Source organism: Lissotriton helveticus, chromosome 2_1, assembly GCF_964261635.1.
Source record: "Lissotriton helveticus chromosome 2_1, aLisHel1.1, whole genome shotgun sequence".
Classification (NCBI taxonomy): Eukaryota; Metazoa; Chordata; class Amphibia; order Caudata; family Salamandridae; genus Lissotriton; species Lissotriton helveticus.
The window spans coordinates 2009824166-2009841360 of record NC_136059.1 but is presented as its reverse complement, the minus strand read 5'-3'; the positions used below and the strand labels follow the sequence as shown (position 1 = coordinate 2009841360).

General features: G+C 42.4%; 1 protein-coding gene across 3 annotated transcripts in view; it reads right to left on the bottom strand.

Annotated features, from left to right (window-relative positions):
- The window catches only part of GUCY1A1 (guanylate cyclase 1 soluble subunit alpha 1), a 548740-nt gene that overhangs the window by 194952 nt on the left and 336593 nt on the right, over window positions 1–17195 (bottom strand). For all 3 annotated transcript variants that reach the window (XM_078676973.1, XM_078676975.1, XM_078676974.1), the window contains exon 4: window positions 3337–3434. In XM_078676973.1, the coding sequence (XP_078533099.1) occupies window positions 3337–3434 (98 nt within the window). The remainder of the gene's footprint in view (window positions 1–3336; window positions 3435–17195) is intronic.

Below are 17195 nucleotides of genomic sequence, written 5' to 3'. Positions count from 1 at the left end.
TCATTGTGAATTATGGTTTGCTTGTTCCAATATCCAGTGCCAGATTCCTGCTCTGCTGCTGCCATAGAACCTTTGAGTTGCCATCTAAGGTAGCAAGAAAGTAAAACAAATGTTGTTTCTCTGTTCATGTGTGTGTATGTGTGAGTGTGTTGGTGAGTGATTGACAGCGACTGAGATTGAGTTAGAATAAGCTTGAATGTTTTTGAGATTCTCAATGAGAATGAAAGTGAGTGGGAATCTGAGTTTCAGAGAGTGTATGAATAAGTGTAAGTGTGTAGGGAATGGGTAAGACATTTGAGTGCATTATAAGCAGTAAGTGATTGGAGATTATGAGAGGGCGTGGAAGGGTATTAGTTGTATGAACTATTAATGGTGCAGCATGTTAAGTTGCACCAGGGCACAGTCACTGAGTGTGAAAAGATATGTATGTGTTTGTGAGTGTGAGAACCAGTGCGCATGAGTATGTTTGTTTGTAACTGTTAGTGCAAGTGAGTGTTTGTTACAGTGTTAGGGGGGAGGAGAGTGATTGCAAGAGGGAGTGAGTATGAGTGAGTGAGAGTGAGTTTGATTGTGTTTGCGAATGTGAGCATGCCAAAGGCTATAGCATAGTCAAAATAATGCTGGGCTTATGGCGGCACCCAAGGTAACATGCTGCTGCTGGCATACTGAAAATAAGTATTGCCATAAGAAAGGACATCCATGTCAAAAGACAGGCTCCATACTTCTAGAAGTAATTTTTGGCATGTCCCCTGTGGGAAAATGCTGGTTATTGCATGCCAGAGGAAATTCTTGTCATGGAGACACCCAGGTCAAAATGGTTTCACAGGGGCTTTGGAGGTCATTCTTTGCATAAGGGAGGGCACACAATAAATGCTTGACATAAAGGGGCACCTACGGCAAAATGCTGGTGTTGGCATACTGGAGACAATTTGATGCCTTACAGATGGCAGCCATGGCATGTTGGGGCCGCTGGGCGGGCTGGGGGAAGTAAACCATTTTAAAACGTGAGTGGAAATATTCTGGTACTGGAATAGTGTATGTAATTATTGGCATGGGGTTCCCATAACAAAATGGTGGCAATGGCACAATGAAGTTAATTCAAATTATAAATACAACTCTCAAGGCAAATTTACAAAAAAAGGGTGAAACCCATGCAAGTTTTACACCCGTCCACTTTTAAAGATCGCCAGCTGCCACAAAAGTAGTGTGATATTTGTTTGACATAGAGGATTATGTTGATAAGATTTGTATGATGAAGACAGACTGTGCACCTTGTATGAATGCAGCAAGGTCCTCTACAGTTTCACTTTGTCTTTTTGAGGAACATTGAAAATTAGTGCCAGGCAGAGTAGAACTCTTGCTTCTTTTGCAGAATCTGACCAACAATTTGTTTCAAGTTTCTTCTCTGAACAACCAATTGTCCCGTTGGATTTTAGCAATGTATCTTTTTTATCCAAATTGCATCCACTACAAAATTAAATAGCACCCAGACTAGAACATTTGCGTCTTGCTAACCAACCAGAATCCTCTCCTTGCAGCTAAAGCTTCCATTGCTGGGCAATAAAGTGATCATTCTGTGGCTGCCTGCTCCCGGCTCATTAGGAAGGCCTTGATCCTGTTTCTAGCATCCCAACCACAGCTCACCTCCACTGAACGTTGCTTGTGCTTCTTGGAAAGCTGCAGGGGCAGCTCTTTCATAAGAAGCTGCTCTGCTTTCACTCTGTGCCGGTCTCTCCCCTACCTTGTCAAGGGGGATATACAACATCAATATTCACAGTGTGACCTTAGAAACTATATGGTATGACATTTTCAAGAAGATGTTTTTCCCATGTGTAATGTGTGCAAAATGTGAACATTTCATAATAATTATTGCATTACAGGTTTTAAAAAAAATCATACTTTTTTAGTCCTAGATTGTGCACAGGATGGTTACTAGGAAACATCGGAGTCTCATTGAAAACTTTTGGTGCATTGGTAAAAGAAATGATTTGATGTTGTGTCTTCTGAGTGCATCTCCAAATCATAGATGTCTTAGCCAATATGGTTTTCATGGGTACAACTGCGTGAAAAGTGTTCTCTTAAAGTCACCATATAGATGTCCTGTAATAGGGTATGTTGGAAGTATATAATATTATCATATGTTAACATCTAGTAAGCAATACTGGTATTTGTCAAATATAAAAATATTTCTCTGTTTAAGATCCAAGTTCCTGCCTGTGTAATATAAGAGATGGTCCCCAAAAGACAACTGGATTGTATTTGACCCATGCAGCCTAAGGGTCATGTTGTATTGCAAAATAATTCACTTGTTGGGGAGATAAATGCTAAAATAATACCTAAACAATTAAACAAATTAATACAGCCTTCTTAAACGAAAAGCTATTTGTAAGCACAAAAAATATGTGGTATGTAATGGTTACCTAAGTTTGAGGATAGCGCAGTCTTCATCATTGAGAACCAAAACTATAACACCTATCTACTCGTCAAAAAGGAAACATATCATTGCTGGTTTAGAATCTGCATTCAATGATTACATTTGGAAATGCTGAAAAATTCTCAAAACCTTCAGCTGAATCTAGACACTCATTTTAAATTGCAATCAATATATGAGATATTTGATTGAGTTTACATTGTACCCAATCATCAATAGTAACTATTTGCTTATGAACTGATACAATCACAATTCATGCATGTTTCAAGGACCAGACATAGTGAGGTAGGTTCTCTCTAGTTTTCTTCTTGATTGCCCCAAGAAATGGAGACTCCTTCCAATACCCACGCTGTCACCCTGCACAGTACTATGCATTGGAAAGATGTCACGTTTTTCTTTAATAAGGTCCTGGCTCACAAAGGAAAAGCCACAAGGAAGAAAAACCCTTCAGTGCAATAATACCTGCTTTTAACTGTAGTTAATAGTTGATGCAGAAATTAATATGGAAGGCACCAATAAACGGAACCAAAATTACCCTGCACTCACTTGAGAAAAGCCCAGTGTTAAGTCTTCCCAAAAGGATCCTGCTCCAGAAAAAGAGAGCCAAGAATCAGGGGGAAAAGAATACTGGAAATTAATGTGCATCGTTCTTTAACCCCAAAACAGGAAGTTTGTATGTTGTTGCAATCCTATTCTGAGAGTGAGTCCAATTCTGAGATTCAGGACAGGAAGATGCAGCATGTTTTTATGATTTAAAAGAAAGTTTAGCCACACACGACCACTGTGAATCCTAATTGATTATAATAACTACTAGATGAGACACCAGAGCTAGTTTGGAATTGCATTGTTCCAGGATAAAAAACATTCATAGCATTTAATGCATCTGATATAATGTAAAATTGTACCTGCTGAAGCTGATTGTTCGATTACAACAGATTCAAAGTCTTCTCTTTGTACGGAGCTTCCCCACATACCATGACAACTTAAATTAAGGAAAGGGGATCTGTAGTAAGATAGAAGAAAATAAGTTGTAAATGTGCATGATACAGTGAAATTACAGTAATACATCCAGCTCACATCAGCATGTAGGGAAAGTATTGAGAAGGGATACAATTGCTAAAAAAAAATAAGAAAATCAATTTTGATCATATGTTAAAAAAGTATAAAATATCAGTGAAAAAATGTACATGTTAAGACCTGTTAGTATTTGATATATTGTTAAGACATGTACAAACCTGCCAACAAATTTGACACATAACATCACTCATAAATACATAACGGGGATAGGGGAACACTGACAGAAGTGGTATGCCAGTGCCCATTAGAAAATTGACGAGGTGTGGACAGGAGTACAGATTTTAGACACATTTGCAACATGGTGGTATTTTATGTAACAACAACAACACTGCCAGTGGGGTTAATATGCATCCTGGAGTGGTCAATGCAAATGACACCTACTGGCTTGACACTTCTAGACAGCTTATAGTTCAAGCAGCGCCATAAAATTGCCTCTTAAAATACAGCCAACTGGGAAAAGATATTATATATCTGTATCCTGTTGCAGGGTGATAAAGGTCTTGACATGCTGCCACCTATTGCCACAAGTAGTTTTGTGCTGCTCTAAATGAGAGCTGCCATTACACGGGTATCAAGGTGACAAAGAAAATCCTTTTATCATTAACATAAGACAGACAAAGTTATTTATAGTCATTTGTTTCTAACAGGCAACACTCTTCCAGTGGTACAATATGCTGCTTTCCTATGTGTTGTTATGTTACGAAGATATGTAAAATGCACGGTACAGGTGTGAGTCTAGCCAAGCCCTGGTGTGATTACCCGAAGAGCCAGGTTTTCAGCATCTTGCCGAATTCAAGAAGGGAGGGGGAGGCTTGGATATGTGGCAGCAGGTCATTCTACGAGTTTGAATTGTGCTTGATTGTGTGTGGTAGCCCGTGTAGCCTATTGAGATAAGGTGAGATGTGCTTGTGGCCTGAGAAGTTTAGACTGATTCTGGCTGGCAGGTTCTGAATGGTCAGCAGCCTCCTGGTTAGATCCGAGCATAGAGGGTCTTCATGTAGGCCAACTTGCTAATGAGAAGGGCGTGGGTGACAATTTTTCTTCGAGTTGGTTGGGAGCCAATTGAAATTATTACTTAGCATTTTAAGGGTGTGGAAGCATAAGGCAGTGATGGTGTTGACTTGGGCGGTCATATAAAGTTTGCAGTGGATGATGATCCTGAGGCTGTTGGCGTGGGTAGTGGAGGTGGTGTCCGTTCTAACTCTGACAGCCACCAAGTGGAATCCCATGATGAGCTTTTCACGAACATCACAACTTCGGTCTTGTCAGTGTCCAGCTTTAGACAGCTGGACTTCATCCATTTGGCGATTTTGGTCATACACGCTGTGAACTTGCTGTGAGGTTCCGGGCATCTCAGATAAAGGGTGCCAGGCTGACTGACTCCGTCCTGCCAGTCAGGAACGAGCACACCCTGCAGAGCACTGACCTTGTATTCCGATGTCGTGCAGGCGTTGGATGAGGATGGGGAGTGAGACTATGTCAAACACCACAGACAAGTCCAGACAGGTCAGGAGGATTATTCCTCTCTGTCCATGTTCATGCGGATGCCATCTGTTTTGGCATCTGTGGTGGCCATTTTTCGGTAGTAATATTGGGTCTGAATCCAGACTTGGTAATGTAAGTTGTTGGGTAGGAAACCGCTAAGGGTTTCTTAAGCAAGGGGAGGACAGTTGCTAATTTCCAGGAATCTAGTAGGTCACTCAGGAGATAGAGGTGTTCAGAATGGGTGTGAGCACAGTGCTGTTGGGTAGAAGTCCTCTTGAGTAGAAGTAGTGGTGACAAATATCCAATAAGGCCCCACAGTGGAGAGATTTCAGGGTAGTGGTGGTTTCATCCTGGGTGATGATGGGCCATGAGGTAAGTGCTCAGGTGAAGCACAATATTATCTAATATGGTCAATGGCTTATAAGCCCAAAGGATTTTACCTCCATAAATAATTATTATGCATGTTTGATTATTTGAAAACAAAATTGTTGGTTGATTCAAGATCAGAAATTGGGTGAGTAGAAAGTGACCTCTCTTTTACCAAGAGCCATGTTACACATTTCTTTTCGTATTATGGGCAACTATATCCATCATTATATAAAACACAGCACATGGGACCGCGTAGTCCCTATTTAGAGTGAGGAGCCAATTGAACAATTGCTCTCTTATGTTTATAAATTAATTCTTATCCATCAAAAGCACATTTATATAACACATATTGCAATTGGCAAAATATTAGTGCATACGCACTACAAATAAAACATACTTATTATCACCAGCTTCAACTGGAAAAATACATCTATTTACAGATTTGTTGATGTTCTTGCCATTACTAAATACCCAGTTTTTAAAAGCTATGGCTATAGTTTCATTTTCAACAGAAAACAGCCTTCCAGAAAACAGCTAACATGATTCATGGTTACTACATTCTGCGTCTTTGCGGCTGTGTACACAGATTCAAACAAAATTCTGTATTTAAAAATTTACAGTTACATTAAGAGATACATTTAGACAACATGACAAACATTTATTAAATATCAGCGGTAGTACTAAGATGCATGATAAAGGAAAGTTATAACCTGCTCTACTTAGTCACTTAATGAGATCATTATATTGAAATATCTATAGCTGCACTCCAGCACTTGCTAACACAAGATTAAACAATCTCATTGGTTTTCACTGTTGGTCTTGAGGAATATAAGAACCAGGAAACTCATGTCTAGGTAGATATGTTATACATTAGTATTGAGACCAATCTAAAATGCACATTTGAAGTATACATATAAAATTTTCTTAGCCAGAATTATAAAAGTACCATGGGATCTTGCCTGACGTTGATACAAGAATATTTATACATTAATTGCCAATGAACGTTATGAATTTCTAAAGAGATTAGAGTCTCTCTTCTAATCTATTCTACATAATTGACATTCATGGTAACTAAAGGAGTACAACAAATGTACTTGATGACATGGAGAAGTGTGGCTCACTGGTTAGAGCAGGCAAACCCTGAAGCAGAGGTCAGACCCGGGACCAGGGTTCAATTCCCGACGCGGCAGGGTCTCGAGCTCAAATGTCCACGGACCCGATAATTCTCGCTTCGGTGCCTGACCTAATCATGGGTTCACACTCTGCAACTCTGGGCATTAAGCTTGCTTAATCTCCACAACGGCCCCCCGTGGCGGGATGCCTGGCTTTCACCTTGGGGATGCCCTGTAGGGGCTATCTCACAGGGAAAAGCCAGGACGGGTTCCCAAGGCAAAGCGCTTAGAGAACCCTGGGTTATAAGCGCTATATAAATCCATACATACATTTCCCTTATTCTGATCCCTATCTTGGATAACAGTAACTACTATATAGACAATTAATATGACAAAAACGAATAACTTCTAAACAGACTATACCTTCAAATGTTCATATTTAGTTAGTAGTTTACTCACGCCAAAGTTCAAAGATACATTGGCTCAAGTGAAAATATATAATACAAGTCATAAAATGTAAGTGGGATAATACACAGAAAGAGATGATACCAAATTTGAAATACATTCACATTACATGATTTTCAAAGATTAGAAGCTGCTGATATTTTTGCAACATAAAATAACCTCAGTAGATATCCTTTGTAGAATGAGCGTAATTTGCAAGAAACAAAGCTCTCTGGATTTATAATAAATAAGGTGTGCTATAATACTTCTATCAAACATAAGGTGTAGTTTTTTTTAATTATATTTAATGCCTATAGTAAGGATGAATTGAAAAACAAATAACAGAACACTTTTTCACAGTAACCCCAAATTATTGTCATATTATAAATCAATGACTACATAGAGGAAGATGATTTGCAGCATATAACATACGATTTAACAAAATATGAATAGTCTATGGAACATTTCCTTAACAGTTCAGCATACCCGGAGGGGTGGCGGGAGCATGGCCACACTTAAGATAGCCATTGGATGATGAGCCTCCAGCACAACCCCTACACCAATATCTGTAATCAGGTGCCCCAGGTGGTCTTGCTCTTTTGGCGTTGGAAGCCTGATTTGCAGAAGGGGTGGGGACCCCAAGGAGCATTTTTACAGTGACTCAGAGGTTTGCTGCAGTCCCGGACTTATTGCTGTGCAGAAGGCAAGGGTAGGGGCACACCAGACCCCAGTACCGTCCCAGCAGCTCTAGACTTTCGGTCCAGAGAGGGGCAGAAGAGGTAACACAGTGACCCTGCACTACTCTGAGATGACCAGCATGCCCCTCTTTTCCCCCTGTGTTAGCAACGTGACTTATAGAAGGGATAGAGACCCCAAAGAGAGACCTCTCAGTGGCTCAGGTGCTTGCCTTGGGCCTTGATTTCGTACTACCCAGAAGCGAGGAAGAGTGCAAATCAGGCCCTAACCATGGTCATGTAAGCTAGACCAGCATCTCTGAATGATTGTGCCTGGGAGAAACCAAAGCAGCACAAAAGGAGCTGCGATGATCCATGCCTGGATTTTGGACATGAACCACCAAGTTATCGTTGCTCTGTGGCATAGATCTGCATGCTGGCCAGGGTCACGTTCGGGCTGTGACTGTCCTCTGAGCCCAGGCAGCCTCAAGAAGCTGTGAAGGGTTGGCAAGGTGAGGCTGGTGTCGTTTTTCTGATATCCCTGGGGGACTGCCTTATTAGGACCCCGTACATAGCTGCAAGAAGGTTCCTCCTGTGCCCAGGTAGCCACTAAGCTCCATGACCCATAAGTCAGGGTGCTCTGCTCAAAACCTTGCCTCCAAGTACTGGAATAGAGGAGCAAAGCAAAACAATGATCTGCAGACAAGTGAAAAATTCAGAACAGGCATTATAGGAGGCCTCAAAGTCATCCTGTAAGCCCATCCTTGAATGGTGCTGACTTATTCCTAATTGGCCCCCCATCCAGACTTGGAGAGCCTGCGCTGGGTAACCCTGGGCACTACTGTGGAGAATCCTGCTGATTACCTCAGACATATTTTTCTTTTTCTCCTGCCAAGAGAGATAGATGCACCCAGCAATTCTGAAGGGTCCAACTCAGCTCAGGTCTATGGGAGTGGATGTGAATGCGTTGAAAGGACAACTGGAGATGACTGACCGGTGGATTATAGGCCAGGTCAATAAAGTGGCAGTGCTGGAGAGGGAACCAGATCTGTGGCAGGAATTATGGCTCTTGAGGAGGAAGCTGACAGATGTGGAAGATTACAGCAGACAGAACAATGTTTTGCATCCTGGGGGTGCCAGAGGGGATGGAGTCAGATGACAACAAGGGTTTCCTCACTACCTTCCTTCCTGAGCTCAGTGACCTAAAATTCCCGCCTCTCCTAGAATTCCAAAGAGTCCAACAGATCCAAAATGGAAGGCACAGCCTGGGCTAATGCTGCAGCCAATCATCGCTTGTGTACTATGACACCAACAGCCTGTCAGCTCGTATTGGCAGCAAAATGGAACAATGGCAATTCTTGTAATAGGACATCAAGATTTACATAACTCCGGACTATCCTGATGGAACCAATCACGGAAGGAAACAATTGGACATTCTATGTGGCCTCTTCAAACCTGCTACAATGTTGCCCACAATCAATGATGACAACCGAAAAATTACAGAGCCAGACGAACTTGAGCAATATTAAGACATGTTGGCCTGTAAGGAAATGGGCAATTCGAATTCTCTAACTGCCCCAGTGCCCATGGCAATGCCCGGGACATCAGATATGTCAGCCTTTCCAAAGAAACGAGAGGCACCTGGAATAAGCATCAACGATTGAAGTCTGTACTAAGGGGATGGAAGAGAAAGGGAAGCAAAGACTCTTCTGCTGTGGCTGACAAGTCCCATTTCCCCTTGAAGGTGTAGGAAGAAGGACGTCTGGGTTAGCCTAGGGGGCTATCGACCGGCGGGCCGGCTAAAGCCTTTGTGACAGTGTCAAGGATAAGATTCCTCTCGGCCTGCCACCTCTGGGTCAAAACAGCAAAGATGGGAGAGGGGTTGTGACCTAAGAGCAGGGAATGCTAATGTGACTTTCCACGTCATCGGGATGATTCGGCCAACAGATCCTCCTTAACTATAATGTATAGGACCACTTTTGCCATATGAAGGGCCAATGGTATTCACCACGAATATATATACAGCAGATTGGTTGGCATTTATGGAGGGAAGCTGGGCAAAAGGCCACGCATTCAACGCTTAAGGGGAGACACCACTCGTTGTTGGTAACTGGGTGGATACCATATAATCGAGTTCTTAGTTTACACACATTTTTGTTCACCCTAGGGTTGGCTATAGTTTAGCCCTACCCTTTCTCTCTTGCACTGTTTGACTGTCATCAGGGTCATATATTTGTGAGAGTGTAGATACAGCCTGTAAGGCTATATTTCTACTTGCATCGTATCTTTTAAACCCCCCTAACCCTCCTCTGCCTTTTACGCCAGGCCTGACTTGATGTTTAATCAGACTATCAGAACCAAAAATATAATGGGACAAAATAGTGTGTGCCAAGAACATCAAAAATATCATGAAGGTAAGTTTCAATAGTTAACTAAAGTTTTACAATATTTATCTTCACATACATGTACCTTGGCGATATATATATTTTCAAAATACGTAGATGGGGTGTTAAGAATAGTAAATCTTTACTTACTATCTGCATTTACCCTCTCGATATTTTGGTCTTTGATATTTTTTACATGATATTCTGTCCACATAATATTTTTGGTTCCGATATTCTGGCAGTGATCTGCCTGACCCGGCTGTCAAACTGCCTGCACCTCTCTGGTGCCAATTGCACATGCTGTGCCTATGGTGCTTATGGTGCATATTGGACTGGTTACACTCTCAACTCCCACCTCCCAACCTCATAACACCACTGGGCTACGTCTATCTCCCTGTCACCTCTTAAAGTGGTGCCACACCTTTATTGCAGGCCACTGCCATCTTTAGTGAGCAATGATGGATAGCCATCGGCCCAAATGCCTACACCTTATATCGATCAATGTGAATAGCTTCACCTATTTCACTTAACAGACACATGTCCTCCTGTAAATAGACACTAAACCTTCTGACCTAGCAGGATACATAGTTCAGCTAACCACCCAAAGAAGAGTGGTGTTGTACTCATGCTTAGGAAGGCGCTTCATCTCCGATCCACAAAACCTGGGGGGATGAAGGAGGAGGTTATGTTTATGTTTATGCAAAGGTCAGTCTTGTGGACTTGACACTGGTGATGGGTTTGGTCTATTCCTCCAACATGGCTGCTTTCTCTCTTCACTGTCCCGACTGTTTGTTGAATTTGGATGCACTATGCTACTGGTGGGAGGAGATTGGAGTCTGGCTATTAACTTCTAAATAGATAGGACATGGGGGTATGAAAAGCGAGAGCCTGTGCACTGCTCATAGATGTTGTCTCGGACTTTGGCCTGATGGACATGTGGCTCCCAACCTACCATGGAGGAAGACAATACACTTTTGTTTCGACGGTACATGACTTCTACTCACAAATTGATTCCTTTCTCACAAACCACTCATGCTGATGGCCCTGAGGGATTGTGAGATACTAGAGGGAGGAATAGCAGACCATGCACCAGTGCTCTTAGAGTTAGATTTGGGACATGTGACCTTGGCAACGAAATGCTGGTGCTTGAACATGCCCCACTACAACTGCAAGTGGACAGACAGCAGCTGACTGCTCATTTGCGACAATACTTGGTTGACAATTGTCATTGGTTTCTTCTGATCAAATACTCTGGGCAGCTGGGAAGGCAGTTATACGGGCTGACCTAATGAGAGATTCTGCTATCTGCAAAGGGGAACTCTGTGAGAAGCAGCAAAGATTATAGTAGAAAGTGCCAGATCTGACACAGCAATACACCGATACATTATCACAGACTCTACGACAGCTCAAACAAGCAAAAAAGATTGGAATGCTCTCTTTACATTAATGATTGAATATGCCCTATTGCGCTTAAAATTGAGACATTTTGAGCAGAGTGAGAAGGCAGGCAGTTTGCTGGCGGCACAAATCCATCATGGGCAGCAGATCTTGCCATACCGGCAAATCATGACCAGACTGGTCATCTGGTCATGTACCTGCTGCAGATAGGGAACTCCTTAGCTCATTACTTGGGAGCCCTGTTCAGTGCTGAAGCACCAGATGACCCACTTGGTGAACTAGAATTCCTGGACGGCGTCCACCTCCTGACTCTCTCTAGGGTGCCAAGGAACTGCTAAACGGGGACATGATGGTAGAAGAGATAGCCATGGGTATCTCCGATACACTATACAGCAAAGCAACTGGCAATGCCACTACTAAGATTTTCAAAGCAGTAGAGGAGCATAATAAAATTTGATTATACTATGCCTCATTCCAAAGGCTGGTAAGGACCTCATTCAGTGTGCCAGCTAGTTCCCGATTCCAGTCCTTAACACATACATGAAGCGCTGGCTGCGGTGCTAGCGATCGTGCTCAAGAGGGTTTGGCAAAGCTTGAGATATCATTTGCAGGTGGGATTTGTTCAGGATCAGTCATCCAGAAACCACATTCGTAACCTCTTTGAATGTACTGTGGCAAGTGAGAAATGACGAATACGAGAAGATCTTGCTCTCCCTTGATATCGAGAATGTATTTGACCAGGTCAAGCGGGGCTATCTGTTCTGATCATTAGAAAGGGCGGCTCTGGGTTTTTGGGCCAAATTCTGATTTCTATTGCAAGGCTATCTGTTCTCCATAGGCCAGAATGAGCAGTTAGATTATTACATTTTATAATCCTAGCTGACTCAGGGAACATGGTAGAAATTCGAGTTTAGCATGCATGAACTCAGAATGATAAAATACATATTTTAGTGAAGTTGGTTTTAACATTTTGTGTTTGAAAATACCTCTTTTAGAAAGTAGGTATTTTCTTGTCTAACTATCCAAAGCCTGTCTCTGCTAGGTTGTGTATTCCATGTCTGGAGTTTGAGTGACAGGGCTGGGGGATTTCAGGAGACAGAATGCGTCTGCCCAGTGGTGAATATAGAGATCTGCGTCTAGATGGGAGGGAGGAGTTGCACCTAGGACCTGAATAGGACTGTGCCTGCCCCCCACAGTGCTGGCTCCACCCTCTGTGGTGCGTCTGATGTCTCTGACCTGCACTGTGAAAGGAGAGAAGAACTCATGTCAACAAAGAACTCCGGGGCTGTACATTCCCTCCACAATGCTGGCTCCACCTCCTGTGGGGTGTCTGATGTTTCTGCTCTGCACTGTGAAACGATACAAGGAGTAATGTAAACAGAGTGCTGCAGAACTGGTTTGGACTGGGCAAAGGCCCCTCTGCCTTCAGAGGACAAAGGATTTTGGGCTATAAATATTGGGACCCTGATTCCAAGAAATTAGATCACTTTTGGACAACAAGGAGAAACCTTTGTTGAGGAGAGGAATCCAAAGAAACTGAGGAGAGACTATCCCTAAGCTGAAGTGCTGCTTGGGGGATTGGCCTGCAGTGGTTGCCTGACTGCCAAAAAAAAAGGAGAAAGAACTTTGTGTGCTTTATTTTCAAATTGTGAAGGATCTCCAAGGGCTTGGAACAGAGCTTGCCTCCTACTGAAGTCTCAGGGACAACACACTGCAAACCCCAGCTCCCCAGAGTTCTTTGGAAGTGCCTGCTGCTGTTTTTTGGCCTTCTGAGGGACTGCGTGTCGCAAGGAGCTGGAAGCGCGACTCAACGAGGAAGAAGCGTGTCGCCGTCGCTGCCATCGCATCGTGAAAGTCGGCGCTGTAGCTGTCGTATTGCACCACATCGAGAGAAGCGTCTTGCAACAAAGTGGAAGTGTGTCACCGTCGCTGTTGCTGCCGGCGCATCGTGAAGGTCAGCGCTGTAGCTGTCGTATTGCACCGCATCAGGAGAAGTGTCTCGCAATGAAGGAGAAGCGTGTCACCATCGCTGCTGCTACCGTCGCATCTTGGATGTCGCCGCTGTAGCTGTTGTATTGCACCGCATCAAGAAAAGCGCCTCGCATCCACGGAGAAGCGCGCTGCTTTCGGAGTTGCTGCCGTCGCATCTTGGATGTCACCGCTGTAGTTGTCACATTGGACGGAAGCCTCTCGCAACGTCAGAGAAGAGTGCCGCAGCCAAGGCTGTTGCCGTTACACCGCAGAACAAGGGTGTCGCCACTGCAGATGATACATCGAACCTAGACTTCTCGCATCCTTGGAGAAGCGTGCCGCATCTGGACGATCTTCACGTCTTTATTTCTTTGCACCGGAACTTTGCCGCATTTCCATCTCGGCAACACTTTTGTTGTGGAAGCGCAACGCATCGTAAGGTACATTGACGCAAAGTGTCGCATCTTAAGAATGAACTGAACTAAGCTAAAACTACCATTTTTAAGTATAGTATTGTGGATTTCCGTTGTTTAATGGTCTTGTGTTAAGTCTATATAAAGAATACTTATTTTTTATATAAACTTTATGTGATGTCCATTTGTAGTGTTGTCACTGGGTTACTGTATGTGGTCACAAATGCTTTACACACTGCCTCTGAGATAAGCCTGCCTGCTCGTGCCAAGCTACCAAGGGGGTGAGCAGGGGTTATTTTAGGAGTTTATCCCATTACCCTGACTAGAGGCAAGGGTCCCTATTTGTCACAAGTACCTACATGTGCCAACTAAAGACCCCCAAATCTAACAGGGAAGAAGGTCCATAAAGCTAACCTCTGTCGCGTTCCTCAAACTCTCGATAGGCTTCATGGGACAAGACGCATATGCAAGAGAAGTTACCTGCCACTGGTATAATCTAACACACTAATAAAAGGAGCTTCTGCAGCGAAAGCTTCCTTAGAAACACACTCTGATGCGTTAATCAAAGTCTCATAAGTCATTAGCCCAGTGCTACTCCCTAAATGAACCCAGAGTACGACAACAGCATGTGATGAATCTAAATCACAGCCAATCATTTTAGTCAAAAATACATAAAGGGAGTGAATAAGAAGAAAACTTAATTGTCCAAGCCACTGAAGGAACACATCTACAAATAAGGAAAGCACAATGTAGTGTGCACTAGAGGACAGAATAGCTATAAACTAAAGTTGTAAGTTGAGTAAAGATATCCATACAGGTATATGTGGATCTATGGAAGGTTAATATGCCAAACAACAACAAAAAGGCATCTGACAGAAAACGAACATTATGCAATATAGTGTGCGATTTACTGTAAATATTGAAATCCTGCTGCAGCTCAACCCTTTATTTTTTTTCTTTAGTACTCTGAGGGGGATATTTACAAGGAAGTGGCGGGGAGAGGCGTTAGCCTTCTTGGCCTGACGCCTCTCTCCGTGTCTAGGGAAACGCAAGGCTGCACCATATTCACAAGAATATGGTGCAACATTGTGTTTCCCTCTGCAAGGGCGTCATGTTTAACAACTTAGCACCAATGCAGGCACCCTTGCACCTGAGTGCAAGGGTGTCTGTGTGCAGGGGAGGATTGTTTATGTGTTGGAATGTGTCCCTTCCTGCACATAAACAATCCTAAATGCAATTCTCTCACTTTCATGTGTGCTGCCTTATTCAGCACACATGAAGGTGACAGAATGGCATTTTCATAAAAGGTTTGTTTATGTACAGGAAGGGACATCCACGTTACGTGGATTAACACTGCCTTGTAAATAAGGCGAGCCCTGTATCGCCATCACAACGTCACTGAAAGTGGCATTGTGGTGGCAACAGGGGCTTGCGAATATGCCCCTGAGTGTCTCTGTGGAAATATAATCTTATATTGCTAATACTTTAAGGTTAATCTTCTCCTGGACCTGTACGTCATTAAGTGCCCTGACATGTTTTGTAATAAAATGTCGATGTTTTCATCTTATCGATTTGAAGTGCCTGTTAACCTCAATATGCTTGCTAAATTTCACGACTCTAGTAGGCCGAAAAGCCATTTCATTTGCACATTTTCCTGCATCTCGTAGTAAAGCGCAACTTCGCTTTTGATGTTATCAATCAGAAGTGTGATTTCAAGAAATTAATTAATTCAGCCCTGCGTTCATGTAAATGTAGCTTAGGTTCAAGGACCTCTCACATTTTCTCCATTAGAAAAATTACCCGCATGCTCATTAGATATTTTTTGCTGAAGTAAAATGTTTCGGTGACGTGTTTAAGTCCTATAGATTTGCACTGAAGGATAACTGTATAAAAACTGTCCAGAACTGCATCCATTTTTATCATTATAAGCTACAACTAAACTTTCTGGGTGGGACCGTTGCACAGTTGAAATGATTTGGTTTGTCTTGGTGTGTTTTGACCCGATTACAATCTTTGTTGTCAAGTTCAAGTTGTATTTATTCGATCTTCTGAGTCCATACCATAAAAGATACACTAAATAAAAAAGGCATACTACATTATAGACAGCACATGATAAAAGATAGCACCCACATTAAAAAATATATATTTATAAACACAGATGTCTTGCTATGCAACGAATAAGGTGACAAGGCAAAATAACTAATGTAGCAGCAGATAAAGTGACAGTGCAAAAATACTAGATCCAGAGTTAGCATCAAGGAGGCAGATGAATAAAAATGCATAAAAATAAGCATCAGTGATGAGCATAAGAGAATCACTTCACGAATTGAGATATTTATAAAAACACTACAATACTTTTTGTGGCAATAATTAGTAAAGATTGACATCAGCAATGGACTTTCAAAAAGACATTGCAAATGCAAAGATTAATAAAATCACGAAGGTGCTTATGTATCAGAACAACATGCTCTTTCTCTCAGCTAAAGTGCACTTAAAAAAACTCGCAATTGCAAAGCAGACAAACCAATCATTAAGTTGCTGTAGGTAAAAAAGGGCCGCTTTATACTTGGTAAATTTATGTCTGCGCAGTAGCGCTAATGAAAATTTCGTAGTAATGGGGAGCTAAATTTGACAAAAAAAGACAACATGTAAAATAGTTTGGCTCGATTGCTCTTCACATTGACAGATGGCAACAGTGTCAGGCAAATACTGGCCATGCAAAGGAAAGAGTCCAGCCTGAATCTTGTCAACAGGTTTCTTTCATAGACCTCAGTCACGTATACTAAATATGGAGCAATTGTTGAGTTAGCTTGAATAAGAAAAGAATCTCTAACTGAGGGTTTAATCACTTCCAATAATTCCTAAGAGGTTTGTTTGTGCTTACAAAAACTATCCAGTACCCACTTCTGTCCCCTTTTCCAATTAACTCTAAGTGCTCATACAGTGAGGCACAGCCAAGTGCCAAAAAGCAAGTTTTAATATATTGGAGCCAAGGGATGGTCAGGCCACGGGCACAACTTAAACAGTCTCTAATAACAGCCCGGGTAAAATCAGCTTCTTTGTTGGACCAGATTGAACACCAAAGAGCTAAAGGGGCAGCATTAATTGTGTCTTGGACTTAGTCCATGCCTAGCTTCAGATGAAGGGAGACATGCATATGTTAAAATCGACAGGCATTTGCGGTTGTATATCTTTAATATTGGAGCAATGGGCTTTTTACCAATAGACATGGTAAGCGAAAAAGTGGTGCCTCCAGCTTGTGTATATCGGGTTATTCTGTTTTTTACACAGGTAATCCACGAATAACCTTCATCAATCTCTAGGCCTAGATAAGGGAAGGAACTGACCCTCTCCATTGGTTTGCCCTCTATGTTTAGGCTACGGGTTTAAGTCGTTTTTTGAACCACATATCAGTGTAAAGTTTTTCTTGTATTTGG